The sequence below is a fragment of the Podarcis filfolensis genome (genome assembly GCF_964270895.1).
Source record: "Podarcis filfolensis genome assembly, chromosome: 4".
NCBI lineage: Eukaryota > Metazoa > Chordata > Lepidosauria > Squamata > Lacertidae > Podarcis > Podarcis filfolensis.
In genome coordinates this window covers 37,009,749-37,030,825 of record NC_139607.1, presented here as the reverse complement: position 1 = coordinate 37,030,825, position 21,077 = coordinate 37,009,749, and the positions used below count along the sequence as shown (strand labels likewise).

The window sequence follows — 21,077 nt, the reverse complement described above, 5'->3', positions numbered from 1 at the left end:
TTCAAAGGGAAAAAAGCAATTGCCCCTTTGCTGAATTTCTAAGGCAAAATGATATGTTTAGTTAAAAAACAACAACCCATGAAATATTCCGGCAACCAAAGAAATATGAAATTTGAACAAAGAAAATGCAACAGGACCTACAAGAATTGAAAAATGTCTGTTCTTATGTCACTAGGCTTAGTGTGCTTGTGCAGTGTTTATATGCACATCAGCTAATTTTATAGGAGAACATATTTGTCTGCTCTTACAATATGCTTAAAGAGTAAAACAGTTTTAAGTAAAGAGCTAACACCACAGCTCTAAATATTCTGCTTCCATAACTGTCTTCTCTAAGAATATGTGAACATTTATAAACATATTAAGTGGCTGTATCTGAACTTTGCCTTAGGCTGCAGTTTCAGTTTCAATAACTCCTGTTTTTCCACTGTCAGGTTTGGAAATTCCTTCAGTGCCAGAATGTTACATCTGAGTAAAGATGCAAGACTATGTACTGAAAAGAGTTTGTGCCACTATTAAGACTTGTGTTTTTAAAGTCAGCACCTAACTTAAAGGTGTCCTCTTAAGACGCAGCCTTAAAGTCTGTGTCTGGTTACAGTGGACATTGTCCTGACGTGGGGCAGTTGTCCCTCTCTCTGATTAGTTCTCTACCCCAGACCATAGGAGGCAACTCCTAGGGGCCGAGAACCCATTGCCCCCCCATAAAATATTTGAGGGGGCCAGGCGACCCCAAAGTTACTGGGTATTACCATTCAAATGGTGTGTGCGCGCCATGTTATGTGACCGATTATGCAGCATGGGGCTTACCTGCCCCCTATATTTTATTCAAGGTGGCACCCCTGCCCCCGACAATACCAGCCCTACCATTAGGTAGGAGGCGGTGGATGCCTCAGGCTGCTTGTTTAGAGCAGGGGTCAGCAAACTTTTTCAGCAGGGGGCCGGTCCACTGTCCCTCAGACCTTGGGGGGGGGGCGGACTATATTTTGAAAAAAATAATGAACGAATTCTGATGCCCCACAAATCACCCAGAGATACATTTTAAATAAAAGGGCACATTCTACTCATGTAAAATCATGCTGATTCTCAGACCATCCGCGGGCTGGATTGAAAAGGCGATTGGGCTGGATCCGGCCCCCGGGCCTTAGTTTGCCTGCCCATGGTTCAGAATGTCAGTAAAGGGATGCTAATGAATAATAATAATAATTCTTAATTTTTACTGTTGGGGAGAGGAGGCACTTGTGCGATTTCGTGCGTCAGGCGTCAAAATAACTCAATACTTGTGGGTTTGTGTCATAGCTGTCAACCTTTCCCTTTTTTTAAGGGAAATTCCCTTATTCCGAATAGGATTCCTCGCAAGAAAAGGTAAAAGTTGACAGCTATGGTTTGAGTTTGTGTGTGTGTGTGTGGGGGGGGGGATCATTTGGCGCTCCGCCTCAGGCAGCCCAACCTCCCCTCAGGCCCTCATCCCTTCGAGCCTTTGCCCCTTTGCTCGCGAAGGTGCTCCGTCAGGTGTTTTGCGCGCCACAGATGCACGATTCCCGCCCGCCTGGCTGGAGAGGGGCGCACGTCTTCGCGGGAGCTTCGCAACGCTTCAGCCCATGCCGTGTGCAGCACGGCAGAAAGTTCTTCACCCGAAGCCTCCCGCCTTTTCAACAACGCCAAGCCCCCCCCCCCCGCCCGCCCCACTATCCATTCCCTCGCTTCAGCAGCACTGCCGCTCGCGCGACCTGCCGGCGGTCAGACACCCCGCCCCCTCCCGCCGCGCTTGCCACTCAGGCCTCCCGCAGCCAATCGCGCCGCCTTCTGTCACCCCTCTCCCCACCCCCTCCTGGGAGTGAGGGGAGGGCGGTGAGCTCGGCGGAGACTGTCGGGGGGTTGAAGAGAGTTGGATGCTTGAACTTTTTCTCTCGCGCCCGCCCTCCCCTCCTCGCCGAGTTTGCTCCGCGCGCCGAGGCTGCCTCGTCTCGCCTCCTTTCGCCTCAGTGGCGCACCGAGAGCGTCCTGAAGGCGGCTGCTGTCGGGGCTTCGCCGCTCCTCCTCCTCCCGCGCTTCCTTCTCGCCGGCGCGCGTTATACACAAAGCCATGGGGTTTCAGGAGCCCGGCGTGCCTTTGACCCTTCTCCTCTGGATTACGGCTTCTTCCTGGGGCTGCCTGCCCGGAGTGGCGGCCGGCGGCGCTGCTGCTGCCTCCGCAGCCGCCGCAGGAGAGGCGGCTCGCAGGCAGGACGACTCGTTCTCGGCGGCCAGCGTCTACGGAGCGAGGTGCACCTCCAGGTGCCTCAGTCTGCAGATCACGCGCATCTCCGCCTTCTTCAAGCATTTCCAGGTACGGGCGGAGGGAAAGCGAGAAGCTTCCCGGGCGGGAGGGCAGGGCGAAGCCTCTCTCCCTCCGCAGAGACTTGGTTCGCACCTGGCTTGCTCCAACTCGCGCGCTCCTCTCCGTGGGAAGGAAGCGCGAGGCTGAGCGGCTTCAGGCGTGAGAGAGGGAGCGGGAGGAAGGGGACGAGGGGACGTGAGGGGTCGCGGGCGGCACCTGCGCGCAAGGCTGAGGAGCCTCCTTCGCGTTTTACGCGAGTCCCGTGGAACGCGGCGGGATTTGCTCCCCGGGAGACACGCGTAAAGCTGGAGGAGGTGGGGGGGGGATCGGGAGGCGTTAAGCGCAGTGAGCAGAGAGCGGCAGTTGCCCCCCCATTACTTATTTACACAAACCCAAGGGTCACACACACACACACACACACACACGTGTCTCTGTGATTCTAAGGGAGAAGTGGATTCGTGTTTGCATTGACCATAGAACCAGAAGGTGATCAGTTACTCCGGATCAAGCCACGCCGATCTTGAAGTGGGGCGACAGGGGTGCCTGGTCTGACAGGGCGATCGCCGAACCTCTGAAAGCAGATTATTTCCTCCTTAACAGTCACTCGCAACCCCACTAGCAACACACACAATTAAAAAAAAAAACCACAAATAAGGGCTGATGTCCCCTTTCCTTTCCGCGATGCCTGTTCACGTGTGGCACATATTTCCCATCTACGTTAGTACAGTAATTATTATTTTATCCGAATGCTCAAAGAGGTCTCTATTCTTTCTAGTGAGTGCGAGTAACTAGAGAGAGGTGGTTATTCTGGATTCACCAACCCATGATAAAAGTTTGTGATTTCCAGTAAGCTTCTTTCTTACTGGAAAGCGTCCTGGCATGTCTATATTGCTTGACTCCTGAAATTGCTGAAAAGGTAGAAGAAGGTACACAGGGGAACCCCTCCCTTGCCCAGTAAAAATTCAGTTCATTCTTACTGGTCCCTTTCAGTACAAGCCTGCGAGTGTCTGCATGTGTGAATGAGAGAGAGTCCTGTTAGATGCTGAACACTTCACTGTGGTTGAATGCAGCCCTGCATTCTACAGTTGTGTCTTTGCAATAAGGCTCGCAACCGGTTTGCTAGTTTGATTGGCCAGGAACAGTTTAGCACACAAGCTGCTTGATTCTTTTCAGAATTCAGGCTGCCTGACTCTACTGAAATCACGGGCTTTAGATGTTCCAGCCTGCCTAACGCAGCATAGGGTTGGGCTGTAAGTTCAGAAAACAGGGCTCTTTGAAAAAGGTGACCCCTGAAGGCAGGGAGGGAAGAAGTTAATTTCTTATGTGGATCTCTGCAGGTGTCCCATTTACTTTGCATTTCTTTCTCTTGCAGTTACTTTGATAGCACAGAGTGTGTAATGTAGCTTCTGTGCTTCCTACCACAGGCAATGTGCTGGAGCAATTCTCCCTGATCACTCGCGTGCCGATCATGTTTTGATTTTGCCTGGAAAAAGAAGCAGGAGACGATAATAGCTCAATTTTCCACCAGTGCTTTTGAGTCCAAAAGCAACTGAATGGGTGGTGGTGATGTGATAATCAATAACTGTGTTTTCTGTTACCTACCCTAAGCATTTTTGCAGCATGTAGTATCTTGTTTCTTATGTATGCACTCCTTTAAAAAGTAAGCAAATTTGATGATACCGTGTTTTAGGCTGACATTCTGAAAGTATGAAGTAGTAAGATGATGGGACCATAAGCTACTTTATATTCAAAATTCATGTGTGTTGGGGAATAGTTTTTCCTTCAGTAAAGGTTTTCTTGATTTTCATTGTTTCAGAAATTCATTTATATAAATGTCCATTGTCAGACCAGAAGAAAAAAGATACAGAAAAACATCCCTCTATGCTGCCTCTTAGAATATGGATATTACATGCAACCATGGTTTTATTGTGTAGAATTACAAAAACCTCGTACAGAATAGGTACTGGTTTCCTGAGTGAAGGGGTTATTCTTGTAGCCTTCTGATCTGGTTTAAAGAAAAAAATTAAAAGAAAAAATAATTTCCTGCCATCACTTTCTATGCTTAAACTACAGTTACTCTAAAAATCCAGATGAGCACAACCTCTGATCATGTGGGGCTAACAGTACAAGCCTTTATCTTGGCACCTACTCAGAAGTAAGTTTCATTAAGCCCAATGAGGCTTCCTCTTATGTAATAGAGTATAGGACTGTGGCCTAATTGTATTTTTTTTCCAGTCCAAAGCTTGCTATCTAAATGCACATCTGCGTCTCATAATTATATTCATTGGACCTTTGAACCTTGCTTCTTGTATGGGTATGCATGAATATATTAGTGCTGTTTAGTTCTTCTTTACTTCCTGGCAATTCACACCATGGAACAGAATCATCCAGGTATCTGTTCTGCCAGTGCAGCTTGCATGAGTAGTTCTGGGATAACCAAGGCAGGGATAAAGGGCACCTTGTTTAACAAGGAGGCTATTTGTGTGCATCTCTTGCTTATTGCAAAGCGTTCAATCAACAGCGTGGGAAGCTGCCGGGTGGGAGGGATGCAGTGTGCCCCCTAAGGCTACAATCCTATGTCCAGTTAAGTGTGCTTAAGCCTTGTTGAAATAAATAGGATGTAGGTGTGTTACAGGGTACAGAGTTGTAGTCTAGTTGTAAAGGGCAGCACCTGCTGTTACATTTGTACAGATGTGGCCTCTCCAGATTCTACAACAGAACATAGCATATCTTGTGCCACAGAATTCTACTTTCATCAATTTGAGTAGATTTTATTTCAAAGATAAGAGCAAGCTGGCTACTGGTAACTCCAATATGGACATATTTATCATATCCATAAGTTCTTCATTTTAAAATTCAGCACATATTGCTGACACAGTGACTCAGGAACTCTGATAAATGGTTGTTTGGTTTTTAAACAAACCCACTTTAAATACTTTCTCTGTTCACATGTGCTGTATCCACTTTGTGGGGAGGAGAGTGTAATAATTGGAGTGAGCAGAGATAAGTTCCTGTGCTCGTTTTGAAGGGTTTGGAGGAAAGCTATTGTATATAAAAAGATGATTGAGCCTTGCTAACTTGTGGCGGGGAACATCAACATTTGTAGAGTATTTCTCGATGAGCTAAGCTCTCACATTAAATACATGCATAATGCACAGCACAAGGTATATATGATTACTTATATTCCATGAAGTAGGCAAGAATTACAATACAGACTAGTCAGCAAAGATATGGCATGAGAATACTCTCACTTACTACCTGTGACAAAATCCTGCTGACTCAATGAGAGATCGTACTAAGCAAATGTATACTGTATAGGATTGACTGCACCTGTTTGTACGGTGCACTCTGTAGCACACTTCTAAAGGTTGAAGTAGACTTTGGTCCATTAAAGTTTATGCCGTAGTGAGTTTTTTTAGGCTATAAAATGCTACAAGACCTTATGGTTCTTACTAAAGAATGGTTATGAAAGGTGCTATTCATCTACTTTTGCATTTTTTTTCCTTTTTGCATTCATGAGAGAGATATCCAATGTTTGTCCTACTCAGAGGAGATGTAATGAAATCAATGGGTCTGCTTCTATTACTCTTAGTTTTCATTCACTTTCATATTTTCACTTACTCTTTACTTGGTTGTTGAGACCTAGAAAAAGAAAATCTCAGCCATGAACTGAATGAATTATAATAATTTCCCAGCATCCCATTTGCAAGTGAAACCTAACACATTCACTTTTTAGACAAGCTCTTCATTTGAATGCACAATGTATGTATGATGATTCCAAAGCACAGCAAAGCAAGACAAATAAAACCAAATCCAGACTACATGATGAAAAAGTAAAGAGATAGAGCTTGATTGTGATCCTCACTATTATCCTACGGAGCACTTTGACTTCACATTCAAGGAACAATCTGTGGTAGGGCAAGAACATTTCATCTGTCTATGAAAATGCCTACTTTTGTAATCAGTGTATTAATCTTCACCCAGGTGAACCAGAAAGAAGAAGAATCAGAAGTGCATTCTGTTGTTTCAAGAATGCAGGGTGTATAGCGTGCGCACGCGCGTGCACACACACACACTATAACCCATCTGCATTCATGATTAGTATAGTTAAGTATTGATTAGATAAAGATACACTGGATAAAAATCCAAACCAAAAACTGCCTGCTATGAACATGTCTTTTCTTCAGGAGATATATCAAAAGCTGGAAATTGTTAAACCCAGTTAATTATCCTGAAAGGGGATTAGTTACCCCCACTTTTTTTTTTACTGTTGTCAGTTGGTTGTAACTCTTTTTGTTTTACAGTTTCACTGGCTAAAGGAAGCAATTTACACCAGCCAGTTCTTAGTGAAAGGCCTTTTTATGTGCGTGCTTTCTTGGCATGATTTCTTTCTGAAGTAAAAACTGCTGACAGAATGCACATTGCCAAACAATAGTGATTACATTTTAATTAGCTGGGGTGAAATAAGCTGCAAATTACTCAGTTAGGACTTAATAACTGGCTGGTTCCCCCTCCCCATGCAAATCAATTGCAAATCAGTGGCTTTAATCCTAACCTGTGAAAGAAAAATTCAATCCATCTAAATTATAGGGGATTAAATACTTCTAAAACTTGAAGCAGTGGTAACATACAAAAGGCGAAGTGATCTTGTTAATAAAGGTTAAACTTTCTGTTCTCTTTTAATTGGGAAAAGAGAGGAAGTGAAGAGGGATATGGCAAACATAACATTGTCCTTACTACCTGGGATATACAGGTGATGTCCAGGTCAAGCAGGTGTGGTCAGCATTGTTCTGTCATGAAAACAAAGGTAACTTTGCACTGTTACTTTACCATAGCCAATTCAGAAGGACATTTAAAGTGTAAATGATGCTGCAGTACAATAATCCATTACCTGTCTTCAGACTTTAAAAGAAGCGAAAACTGCTATAGCTTGAACAGCAGGACCAATTGTCTTATAGCAACAAATACAAGACTTGCATGTTTCGTCCTAAGAGATCTCTGATTCATCTGCACCAGTCTTTGATTTACTGTATGGAGACATTGCTTTGATGGCAGTTACTAAGCTGGTCTCGAAGGAAGTAAAGTAGGTTAAATGATGCTTTTTACTGGGCCACAATCTGTAGGGAATAGTATACAAGCTTTGGAGTTTCGTCAGAGCTGTTTTTTTAAAAAATAGTTCCATACATACACACTTTTTCTCTACATGAAATGCTCCAGAGGAATGGGATTGAACTGTTTGTGTGTTCTGTAATTGGTAAAAAAAAAAATAGTTCAACTCAAGTAGTAAAATACCCTTGTGCACTTGTGAATAGCGATAGATGTGTGGCACTGCAGGGCAGAGTATGGCAGATTACAGTTGGGAGAAAACATAGCTAAATCTTTGTCGTGTGAAGACGGAAATAGGTTGTGTTCTAGTGTATTAGACATCCACATTGTGCACATGATTTCAGAAACTTCTGTGCACCTTGCATGGTCCAGTTGTTGCTCACATTCAGTTAGGTAGTTGGCATTGGGCCAAGGAGAATTGGGTAATTTTCCCTCTCAGTCCTGAAGCTCACTAGGAAATCTGAGGCCCAACCTGTGGAAGAAAGTTGTTCTGAGGCTAAAGTGGGATAATAATCTCCATGTGTGCCACTTTGAGCTCCTTGGAGGAAGATCAGGAGTTGAGATATATCTACAAGACAAATACAAAGCTATTAAGAACACAGCCATAGCCATAGTTTTCAGCCATAGTTGTTGAAATTGAGTCTCTTCTAAGATGTGAATGGCTCGTACTCTTCTTTAGGGGATGAGATAAAACCAGAGGTCAGCAAGCTTTCTGGGCATGGGCTGGATCACTCCTGCGGAGATCCTCTGTGGGCTGGACCGGCGCAGCACGATGCTGGAAGTCGCGTCTACACATGTTCATGGCATCGGAAATTGCTTTTGCGCATGCCCAGATACCGAAAATCATGGCTGTGCAGATGCAATTTCTGGCATCTAGGCATGCGCAGAAGCAATTTCCAGAGCTGCAGAAGAGAGTCCCCGCACCGCGCTGTGCCGGTTTAGTGCAGCGTGCAGGGACTCAACAAGCAGGCTGCTCAATTCGGGGGCGGCTCATGGGCCAGCTAAACGACCCTCATGGTTGCCAACCTCTGGATAAAACCTCTTAATCCCTGCTTGGCTGTGAACCATATTGTAATGTTTCTTGTGTCTAATGACTCCATATATCATTTTTGTATCAGACACTTCATAATTTGCTATAATCTTGGGAGCATGGCAATGAAATTCTAATTTGGATTGAGCTGCCTGGTTCTCTGTCATGCATGAAAACTGCACCAACTGTAGAGAAGCTTAAATACACAAGGTACTTTAACACAACAGAACTTTCTGGTTTTGTGGTTGGATGTTGTGTCTTTGTGGTGGTGGTGTTGTTGCTGCTGCTGTTCTACAGCACTTTTAGCTTTTGGGGGAAATATTATAGAAATATCTTAATAAATGAAATAAAAGAGAGGTTTGTAGGTGTGTTTCTTAACTTTTAACAACTCATTAATGTTTTCCTGTGTAATCTCTCCAAGTAGGCCCAAGACAGTAAAAAAAAGCCTCGAAGGGAAGCAATGAAAAGGAAAATGGACAAGCAACATACCTGCATTTCATGCTTAGTGTTTTTGTTGCTTCTGTAAATATAGTCACTCTGGCAAGAATGAAACTATTTCACTTCCTGCCATGTATCGATCTCTGTAACTGTGTAACTGTGATATGCTTTGTGGTATCCATATGTAACTTAACCAGTGTTATGGATAGTTCTGTTGGTAGAGAATCAGACTCTTAATCTCAGGGCCATAGCTTTGAGCCACACATTGGGCAAAAGATCCCTGCATTGCAGGGGGTTGGACTAGATGACTCTTGTGGTCCCTTCCAACCCTACAATTCTAGAAAAATTTAGTTCGCTACATGGAAGAATTACTACACTTTACCCACATGTTCTAGATCAGGGATGGGCAGCCTGTGGCCTTCTGGATGTTGCTAAACTATAAATCACACCATCCCTGACCATTGGCTATGCTGGCTGAGGCTGATAGTAATTGGAGCCCAACAACAGTCCAGCAACAGCTGGAGGGCCATAGGTTCTCCATCCCTGTTTTAGACAAATGGAAAAGTCTGTGTGTCTGTCTAGAAGAGATGCCTCTGGAGAACCTTCAGATTTCAGTATATTAGGCTTTTATAGGAATCTCTAGAGCCATGTAGTCTGCAGAGCATTGCTTATAAATGTGATAAAATAGGAAAGACAGTATTCTTAGCCCATATGCACAGGTGTGATCCAGTTCCTATTCCTGTGTTCTTTATTCAGAACCAGTGTGTTCTTTATTCAGAGCCAGTGTGGTGTAGTGGTTAAGAGCGGTAGACTCGTAATCTGGGGAACTGGGTTCGCGTCTCCGCTCCTCCACATGCAGCTGCTGGGTGACCTTGGGCTAGTCACACTTCTCTGAAGTCTCTCAGCCCCACTCAACTCACAGAGTGTTTGTTGTGGGGGAGGAAGGGAAAGGAGAATGTTAGCCGCTTTGAGACTCCTTTGGATAGTGATAAAGCAGGATATCAAATCCAAAACTCTTCTTCTCTTCTCTCTTCTTCTATTCCATTAGAGGAAAGCCAGACTTTTTGAGAGTGGCAAAGTGCAGATGGATAGACATAGGCAGAAGAATGCTACCTAATAAATTACATTGTGTGTTATGTTGATTAAGTGCTAGAAATGCAGATGTTTCCATATAGTGTTTAGTTGTGTAGGTGGATTTCAAGGTTCTGGAGATGATCCAAAATAGATTTCTAAGATGAAACCTTGGATATTTAAACTTGTTTGTTTAGGACAGACATCAGGGAATCCCTGACTGACTAATGTGAATTTGCTTCTTAATCTTAGTATTTTTTGGAAATTCCATGCCTCCCTTGAATCTCATTTGTGTGTTATTTTTTTTCATTTTGTGTTGATGCTCATTGGGAGTCTGTGTAAGCTTTTACAAGAATGATCTTGGAAAAAGCAACCTTACAGAAGATAATGATTTCACTTGCAAGTGAACCTTGATGCCCCATTCCAAAATGTATGCGTGTATTTATGTTTATTTCAACAACGTATATACCCTTTAATATTGTAGTTTCTAAGTGGTGTACAATATATTCTCCAAAAGAGACACCCTAGATAAAATCAGTCAAAATGAATCACAAATCAGAATAACATGTAAAGTGCCTGCTAATATTTATTTCAACAATGCATTGTGGCTAAGGCTTCACTTCTTCTAACAAATTTTTAGGATGCAGAGTGGAATCTGGACCTGCAAAGTACTACATCAGAATATGTACTTAAATTCTCCCATGTTTATGTGAATTTGGGTGAAGAACTGGGAGTGGTCAAGCTGTAGAGGGAGACTATTTCGGGGGGGAAATAAATACTTTATGAATATATGAAGCTAAAAAGGTAAAGGTACCCTTGACCATTAGGTCCAGTTGCGAACGACTCTGGGGTTGTGCGCTCATCTCGCTCTGTAGGCCGAGGGAGCCAGCGTTTGTCCACAGACAGCTTCCGGGTCATGTGGCCAACATAACTAAGCCGCTTCTGGCAAACCAGAGCAGCGCACGGAAACGCTGTTTACCTTCCTGCCGAAACAGTACCTATTTACTGTATCTACTTGCACTTTGATGTGCTTTCGAACTGCTAGGTGGGCAGGAGCTGGGACCGAACAACGGGGGCTCACCCCATTGTGGGGATTCGAACTGCCGACCTTCTGATCAGCAAGCCCTAGGCTCTGTGGTTTAGACCACAGTGCCACCCACGTCCCTCTATGAAGCTATCTTATATCAAATTAGACCTTCCAACCTAATATTGCCTGCTCTGACTAGCAGTGGGCTCCCAGGGTATTTTTCAGCCCTGCTACCTGAATCCTTTTCAATGGAGAAGCCAAGGATTAACTTGGGAACTTCTACATGCATGTTCTCTACCGCTGAGGGTGTGTGTGTGTTTGCAGGTGTGTATAGTATGTATGTATGTGTACATGACTAAAGGACTTCTCTGAGCTGGAAGTCCTTTTAGCACTTCTATAGCATGTACCACACTGCTCATGTGCTATATGTAAGATGCAGTTGCAACTCTGAAAATTGTAGCCTTGGTTTAAGATAGTCTTGGCCAGTGTTTCAAGGTAGTTTGAGGTAGTAATGATAAATGCAATAGTTAGCTTTGTGCTCCCTTGTGTAATGGAATGGGTTGTATTCTGTTGGGATCCTTGGTGCCCTAAATGATGCAAAAGAATTAAACACTTTATATTCTTATACTGTAAATCAGGCATCCCCAACCTGCAGCCCTCCAGATGTTTTGGACAATAGTTCCCATCATCCCTAACCACTGGTCCTGTTAGCTAGGGATCATGGGAGTTGTAGGCCAAAACATCTGGAGGGCTGCAGGTTGGGGATGCCTGCTGTAAATAGTTAACAAACAAGTATGCACTTTCTTAGACTTAAAGTGTAGTGGTTAAGAGTGATAGACTCGTAATTTGGGGAACCGGGTTCGCGTCTCCGCTCCTCCATATGCAGCTGCTGGGTAATCTTGGACCAGACACTCTTCTTTGAAGTCTCTCAGCCCCACTAACCTCACAGAGTGTGTGTTGTGGGGGAGGAAGGGAAAGGAGAATGTTAGTTTGAGACTCCTTAGGGTAGTGATAAAGCAGGATATCAAATCCAAACTCCTGCTCTTCTTCTTCTTAAAGTGCTTCTGAACAGGATTTTCCCTATTGTATAAGTTTTTAAAAGTTCTCATAAAATGAGGGAGAGTGCCATTTCCATGATATCATTTATCTGAATTCTATTTTTCTTCTTCTTCTTTTACCACATTTCTGGTATTGAATGAAAGGCAGTTTTCCTAAAAAAAGGATAACAACTTTGGTCGGCCCTCATGGCCCTTCACTTCATCAAATCTGGCCCTCTTTGAAAAAAGTTTGGACACCACTGACTTAAGGGTTTGGAAGGGCATTAAAAAGGTGCTAAATGAACGGTGAATGATATTGAATGTCACAATTGCATTTTGGTATAATTCTACATCTAATATACACATGCTAATTGAAAAATAGTAATTTATTTATTTATCTGGAACATTTGTACCCTACTCTTCCACCAAAAAGGTCTCCCAAAGTGGCTTAAACGTAAAGGTAAAGGGACCCCTGACCTTCGGTCCAGTCGTGAACGACTCTGGGGTTTCGGCGCTCATCTTGCTTTACTGGCTGAGGGAGCTGGCATACAGTTTCCGGGTCATGTGGCCAGCATGACTAAGCTGCTTCTGGTGAACCAGAGCAGCGCACGGAAACACCGTAAGTGGTACCTATTTATCTACTTGCACTTCGATGTGCTTTTGAACTGCTAGGTGGGCAGGAGCTGGGACCGAACAATGGGAGCTCACCCCTTCGCGGGGATTCGAACTGCCGACCTTCCGATCGGCAAGCCCTAGGCTCTGTGGTTCAGACCACAGCACCACCCACGTCCCTCCCAAAGTGGTTTACATACAAACAAATAGGATAAGACAGGTTCCTGCCCACAGCCTTACAATTTAAAAATCCACGGCACACAAGGCAAAGGGACAGGGAGGGAAGGGGGGGGGGAAATGTCACAATTTTCCTTGCCCTGATTTCCTCTTGTTGAGCATGGATGTCTGGAGTAGGGAAGCCTATATGTACATGTATGTCCTGTGTGATGAATCTGTCAAGGAAGCTAGGAAGAAGGACCATTCAAGAATTATTCAGCCATTTAAGTTCTAAGCTTGCATTCTGAAGTGGTACCAACCAAGCTCATATAACTTTATTGCCAGGAAATGTAAGAATGGAGGGACAACGTTAGATTGGCATTTTATTGGGCATGAATAGTTCTTATATAAATCAATTCCTCCAAGACACTTTCTGATCATTATACCATGTGTTTTTAATTTGGTTCATCCACCAAAAAATAGCCTTAAATGCATGAAATGCATCAGTATTGTTCATCATTTGTATGTGCAATAAATATCTCTACCTACCTTTGTGCTTTAGCTCAAGATTTAGATGCTCTACCTTTTCCATTTGCAGCGATCAATTTTGTCAAATACCATCAAATCATCACATGCCTGCAAAAAGCATACTTCATGATCTTGCAATTTAAATCTTTGTCCTTGGGCACTGTGATGAAACAAAATAGATGAGAAGAAGGTTGCTTCTTGTTCAAAAGGATTTTCTTCCATATTCCCGAAGATAGATTTTCTGTCATTCTTGGTTATGAAAAGAAAGGTATTGGAAAAGAACTTGAATGAATTTTTAAACTACTTGCACATTGCCCGGAGGCCTGTAGATATACCACGTATGCATCTGTGGGCAGTAACACTGTTGTGGATTTGGCTGGCTTCATCATGGTGAATGAGTGTCTAGGGCCTTTGTTTTCTCAGGGTTATGTTTTTAATGACTGTGGATGGTCCCCTGAATGGGCAATTCATTTTACAGGATTAGGGTCTCAGACCAGTGCTTTCCAGAGTTTGTGCATGAGTGAGCTGAGTGTGTCTGGCTGGAGCTAGCTGAAAGTGAGAGAGACCTGCACAAGTTGCTTTCTGATGTTTGCATATAAAAGTATACAATTTGGGATTTGCAACAATATTCCTCTTGCATAACAGAAGTGTTCTTGAAACAGAAACCTATAACAGGGCAGGGAGGAGAAAGATTTTAGGAGGGGGGAAATGTACACATTTGCCTCTTTCCACACTTCAGAAGTCTTTCCTGTTGTTCTATGTCAGGGATGAGGATGTTGGATTTCACTTGCATCAGCCCACAGACAGTGGCACAGACAGAGCTTTATGCTCTGGCACCAGGGGGGGGGGGAGGCAGAGAGCAGGTGGGGCATGGCTGGCGTGCATCCCGGGGGCGTGGTGTGCCGCCTGCAGGGGCGTGACGCATGTCCTGGGGGGCATGACACGTGTCCTGGGGGTGTGACGTGCCATCTGCGGGGGCGTGGTGCCTAGCGTGGGGGGGCAGCTGTGATGGCACCCCACCGGGATTGTGCTGCCGGGGGCAGTGCGCTCCCTCCGCACTCCTCTTCCTCCGCCAATGCCCATAGATAGCATGACCAATGGTCATGAATGATTGTAGTCCAGTAATATCTGAAGGACAACAGATTTCCCATCCTTGTGCTAACTACTGCTAAAGTGCTCAGATTCAGGGGCAGAAAACTTAATAGCTATATAAAGAGATAGGAGTTCCCTGAATTTGCAGAAGCCAGTACTTTTTCTGACAGTGGCCCATTTCACAACCAAAGTGATATGCATACCAACTTTGATATTAGAAGGAATGTGGGGGCACAACACTTGCTTGCATGTCCCATAGCTGTATCTCAGATATATATTTGGTGTTCATTTGAAAGTCTCATTCCTCATTTTGAAAGAAGTGGAAAAAGACTTACATGGGTGGTTAAAGTTTGATGAAACCACAGAGACCTCAGAAAGAAAAATAATGGCATGAGTGATAATTGGCTTGTAAATCTTACTCCCATTTTGGCTATACATACTAAATAATTTTGCAGGCAAGCAACTTTTGTAGGCTGTTTTAATTTAGGGGTGCCAACTTGAATAAAATATTGGGAGAGCAGGTAAGCCCCACCCCACAAGACGCAGTACATACACACCATTTGAATGGCAATGCCCATCAACTTGGGTGGGGCAGCCCCCTCAGTATTTTATTGGGGGAAGCTGAAGGAACCTTGGCCCCTAGAAGTTGGCTCCTATGACCTCCTACCAGTTTTCATTTTTTGCACTTTACATTAAAAGTTAAAATGCACCCATATTGTGAACAGAAATATTTTCAGAAGGAGGGGGGGGGGATAGAAAATGGGAAATTTACTCTAAATGTAACAAAAAGCTAGTCTTCTATTACATTGCTTATAATACTAAGAATTAGAAGACAGCAATGGCAGATTCTGAAAGGAAAGAGTTCTACTTTGCCATAGCGAAAGTCTTGCCACCTTACAATTTGATGCATTAGACTGCAGTCCTAACCCCACTTTCCTGGGAGTATGTCCATTGAATTCAGCAGGGTTCCTTTTAAGTAGACATTTTTAGAACTTAAGCCTGTCTGTGGTATTTATGAAGAACCCATTCCCTGATTCTTCCTAGTATTCCAAAGAAGCCTGAATAAGTGCAGTCACACCTATCCCAAACATTGGGATTTGAAAGAAATGGCTGCAAATATTGGACTGTGTGCAGAGGTTATGTTCTGACTGAGGCTATAATCCTATGAACCCTTACCGAGGATTTTGAACACTGTGGGACTTGTGTTGGAGGAAATATGTATAGACATGTATCTGGCATATGAGCGCACACAGTTAGCAGGTCTACAGTTGGCCCACCACTTACACAAGAGTTTGACTCCAAAGGTCTGTGTACAAAGGTAAAATCATGCAAAGTCAGGAGCCCCTGGAACCACTTGCCTGTGAGGTTCAGACCTGCTTACTGGGTTCTGGGAAGTTTGCAAGAGGGCGCTGGGACCCTCCGAGAGCATGGCAAGCAAGGAAAACCTGGGTGTGCAGGTGGAAGAAAAACAAGTAAACGGAGAACAGGGAATGGCAGATTTCCCCTGCTCTCCATTTGTTTGTTTATTTTCTCCCTGCACAAGTTTGCATTCACATATGGAAAGGGAATGCCAGTTGTGGGTCCACTGTAGCATTTTAGTTTAGCAATTTATAAGCAGATGACTTTGCTACATATATTGTTTGTGTTTTGAAATTGTGTTTGAAGCCTCTAGTGTGGCAGCTTTCAAGGCAAGAAGAAGCAGCCTCTGCATTTGGGATATTTATCATGATAGAATGTTCCAGGTGACCAACATATTCCAAAAGCAGGAGTACTTCATCTGATTTAGTGAAAAGAGGCCACCGAGCTGTAAAACTATGCAGCTAGTTGCTACTAATCTGCAGCTGCAATCATTGTTCTCTTCTGTCATTCCTTTATAGGAAGAATAAAGGATTGAAAGCAGTCCATGAGATATTAGTTTAACATTACTACTGGCTAGGTTTTGGAAAAGGAAATAATAAATTCTTGGCTGGCACAGGGACTGCTAAAGTACTTCTGTTAACTGTATGTTATTTATGACATCCTCCTAAACTTTTATGTCTTCTGTTCCTGTCCATTCACAAGCGTTTGCATGAGTCTTATGTTTCACATTTATTTATATGTGTGCTTTAGTATATTTAAGATAACTTTATGGGTAGTTGCTGCCAACCAAAGAGCATTAGATTTTAAGATGACACGGTTTTAAGAGCTGAAGATGTAAAGTGCTAATGCGGAAATGTTTATGTTTCTAAATATTTTGGAAGAATCTCCACCTTTAATGTATTTGGAAAGGTATTTATTTGGCCGTCCTGACTAGTGTAAGGCATGGTAATGACTCAAGAAGCACCTTTCAAAAGCACCACATGTGCTAGGGATAGTGCACACAATGTCAAGAGCTACAGCACCCTGTCTCTTATCAGTTACGCTTCAAAAAAGAAGATAAAAAAGATCAAAGGAACTGGGTGGATGAACATATGGATTTTGCCTGCTAGTGCATGTTATTTTACATCTGCTGTGAGGTATATGTCCAGAATTGTATGTATCATTTTTTAAAACAAATAAAATAAAAGCTATATACTAATTATTAGGACTTCACACAACCATGCTAGTCTACTCTCTGGTTCCAATCTGCAGACCCCAGTCAAGATGAACTGCCCTGGGCCAACTAGGGACCACCCTCTGCACCTTGGATATAGTCCCAAATTACTTTGTGGGCAGGGACTAATGTTTAATAAGGGGGGAAACAACCTAATTAAACACACAACCATGATGAAGTGGGAAAGGAGACATCGTTCCTCTCCCTTGACTGAGCAGGGGGTTCTATTCTCCAGGATGTTCTTCACAAGTGGCTTATCTGTGGGGAATAAGCTTGCGAGTGAGCACCCTTGTTATCACCTTGTTGGTCAAGTCAGCAAGGGAAGTTGGCATCACAAAAAATTCTTAGAAAGTCACCAACCTAACCAGAAATGGAAACAAATTCTTGTTTTGTTTTCAGAGTGGGAAAGAGGTACTATGGGAATGCACAGGAAATATTGGCCTAGCCTGAGAAGGAGATATGTCACTAATACTTCTACTTCTTTTTCTCTCCCCCAGAATAATGGTTCCTTAGTCTGGTGCCAGAATCACAAACAGTGTTCAAAGGTATGAAACTTCCTCTCTCTCTCTCAAAGATACAGTACAAAAATGTTATCCATCATTGTACTTTATTGTTTATGGATTGCTATACATTTCATTTTGTTCTAAGCACTACAATGCATTTATTTCCATATTCTTCGCATACAACAAAACTCTTAAAATCTTGTCAACAATGACTATATGTATGTAATCACTTGCTGCATATTAAAACTTTGTGGTAGCTGCTGCCTCTGCTTCTTCTCCTTCTCCTTCTCCTTCTCCTTCTCCTTCTATCCTGCCCTGTAAGAACTTCCCTGTAGAGGCATAGCAAGCCCAGGTGGTACCCAGTGCGAATTTTTTTTTGTCACCCCCTCCCCCCCATCGACAGCTCAGGGTAGGCTTGGAAGTCGTGGGTGGGTGCAGAATGTCCACCCCCTTTCCTACGCCTCTGTGCCCCACCCCCACAACTCTAAAGTAACCCAAGCCATAGGGGGAAGTGGGGAGCTATGCCACTTTGCTGGGGCGCTGGCAAAGCTGTGAAGCTCGTCCTCTCGGGAACCACGACTCCCGTCCGTCCGTCCTCCTCCCTCCCTCCCTGGCTCGCTGTAAAGCATCAAAGCAGGAGCCGCTTACGGCAAGCCAGGGAAGAGGGATACCACCACAGTCTGTATGGCGCTTCAGCGGCGCCGGTGGCAAACCCCTATGTACAGTGCATGTGTGGCATCACTACATACAGCGCATGCGTGCAACACCGCACATGCGTTGTACGTAGCTGTTTGCCGCCAGCGCCGCATGGACGGTGGCGGGATCTTCTGCTCAGGGCTACAGCCGTGAACGGAGGATCTTTCACATGCAGCTGGGGCGGCAGGGCAAGCACCCCATGGGGTGCCTTCTTTTCACCCTCCCAGACATGAAACTCGGGGTGAATCACCCCCTCACCCCCACCTTGTGACGCAACTGCTTCCCTTTTCCATTTACTTCAATTAAACATCTTGGCTCTCTTCTGTTTGTAATTAATGGGCAATAGCCAGTGTTAGTCATACTCAGAGTAGACCCATTAATCTACAGTGGTACCTCAGGTTACATACGCTTCAGGTTACACACTCTGCTAACCCAGAAATAGTGCTTCAGGTTAAGAACTTTGCTTCAGAATAAGAACAGAAATCGGGCTCCGGCAGCGTGGCGGCAGCTGGAGGCCCCATTAGCTAAAGTGGTGCTTCAGGTTAAGAACAGTTTCAGGTTAAGTATGGACCTCCGGAACGAATTAAGTACTTAACCTGAGGTACCACTGTAATAGAGCTCAATAGCTTGATTTCACATTTCATACTAAGCCCAAACTATGGCTTAGTGCAAAAATGCTGGCTTTTGAGGCAGAGATAGCAGCCCCTTTAGCCAATGTTTTGCTTGGCATGACATCTGAACCCTGTTACAAATGATGGTTAAGGAGGAGATAGCCTAGGCTTGGACAACACACTAAGCTAAACCATGACTTAGCTGCTGCATGGAGCAGCAAAGTTCCAGGAGCTATCTTTATTTGTGTTGAATGGTAAGACAACATGCAAACCAAGTCATTGACTATATTCTGAGCATGACTTAGTAGTTGGATACCACCCTGTGGGGTTTTACAGTTGCTTTATTAGAGCTGGATTGTGCCAGTTAATTTTACATGACCTAAAATGTACTTAATATTTATTCTACAAGCAATTCTTGTTCAAGAAAGGAGAAGTGCTTTTCCCTAGATTATATATTTTATGCTATTCAGTAATTTAATTTCTTTGGGGCTTTCAGCTAGTCTTACTGTTGTCTTTGTGTGTGTGTGTTGACTCTTTGACCCTTGAAAGATTAGAGTGCAAGTGAGCTAATAACTATTTGATTCTACTGGAAAAGCATCTTGCTAAGTTGCCTGGAGAGAAGCAACAATTATTATTCAGCTTTAGAGGGTCAGAGTGGAACCATAGGGCTTAGCCACTGACTGCTCTTTTCATTCCCATACAATGCCGAGTGCGTCTATTCCCTGCATTAGAATTTTACCTTCTAAACTATTTAACCAGTATTGTAGAAAAATGTTCGGTAAAACAGTATATAGCCAAAATTTCCATGATTTCATAATGGTACAAGGACATGCACTGCAGTATGCTGAGATCTATATTTAATACGTAGTTGACTTTCTGTAGAATTTATATTAAGTGGGGACCAAAATCCCAGAAGCTCTGAGGTGCTGTAAGGAGTGATATTCAGTGAAGAACTGCCCTGTTTTATGAATTGAGAAATTCCATTTGAAACAAAAAGGTACACAGATTTCTCAACAACAGTGAATCTCAATAAGCTGGTGTGTGTGTGTCTGTGGGTGCAACTGAAATACTTTTTCTGTGATGTTTTCTTTGTGAGTTCCTGACCAGCAGGAAGACTTCAGTTTAGACTTCTATGAGTGCTAACTGGAGGAGAAGTTGGGAGAAGGGCTATTTGTTTTGATTAGAAGTGGAACTGGTTTAACAGAATAGCTACTATACAAGCAAGAATGCAAGTATAGTAATTCTATCTAACCCGCTAAATCATATTATCCTGTAAATACAATTCAGCAGTGGACAGCTGGGTGGCATGACTGTGTTCACCTGTCTTCTGGAAGATTTTGCTGCTGCTTATAGGGAGGTAGAGGAGGAGGGGCGAGGTTGGTGTGGTGCAAATGCAATTGTGGGATCAGTGGATTGGCTACACAGTCCATTTACACTGTGCTGTTCTGTTGCTCCTGCTGTTGCACTTGTATTGCACTGACCTTGTTCCTTCCACCACCTAGTGAGCAGCAGTGACATGACTGACTGGAGGTCAGGTGAACACCGCTTCCTCACCAAGCTGTCTGCTACTAGTATTGATTGAATAAATAATATATTTGCTTAACCTTTAAAGTAAGCCTCCTTGTTTATCTGTCTTACGCCTGCTACTGTTTATGTGTCGTTTGGGGAATAAGATATTACCAGAAATGGCTGGTAGCAGCAGAAATTAGGGGATTAAGGAAGGAGTTATAGTCCTCATGTAAGATGGATGTTGGTGGGAGTCCTCAAAGGGTCAGTTAGGGAGGTAATCCTCCAAATTTCACAATTACTTAGTTTAGTTTGGGATTAGTTGTCATGTCCTTTATAGAATTTCTGTACAGATACAAGATTTCTTTTGAGAAAAAATGTTTAACCCTGGTGTCTCCTCTATTGATTGAGTGATGCAGTTGTGCTGTGAAATAAGGAACATCCATCAAGCTATTTCCCATGTGATGTTCACAAGCGACTCTTTAACTTAGGACTACTAAACTTCATAAAAACCAATGAAGGGCAACAAAGCCTGTCACTGTCTCATGTTTGCTGCTGGTAATTAATGTTGACATGAATAGGTTGTTATGACCCAAAGTAGGCTACTTGAAAACAAAACTGTAATGAAACAATGAAAACGATTTCATACATTCATCTGTTCTTCAATATTGTTCTGTTCTGCATATTCTCTCTCACTCCACCCCCTCTATCTTTCTCTCCCTCTCTCTGACACACACACACACACACACACACACACACACACACACTCTTTCTCTCT

General features: G+C 43.6%; 1 protein-coding gene across 1 annotated transcript in view; it reads left to right on the top strand.

The window, feature by feature from the left end:
* The first annotated feature begins 1,493 nt into the window (after nt 1-1,493).
* Nucleotides 1,494-21,077, top strand: part of ANOS1 (anosmin 1) — an 86,818-nt gene continuing 67,234 nt past the window's right edge. Inside the window, exons 1-2 of the mRNA XM_083612129.1 lie at nt 1,494-2,323; nt 17,481-17,528. Of these exons, the coding sequence (XP_083468255.1) occupies nt 2,081-2,323; nt 17,481-17,528 (291 nt within the window). The 5' untranslated portion in view covers nt 1,494-2,080. The remainder of the gene's footprint in view (nt 2,324-17,480; nt 17,529-21,077) is intronic.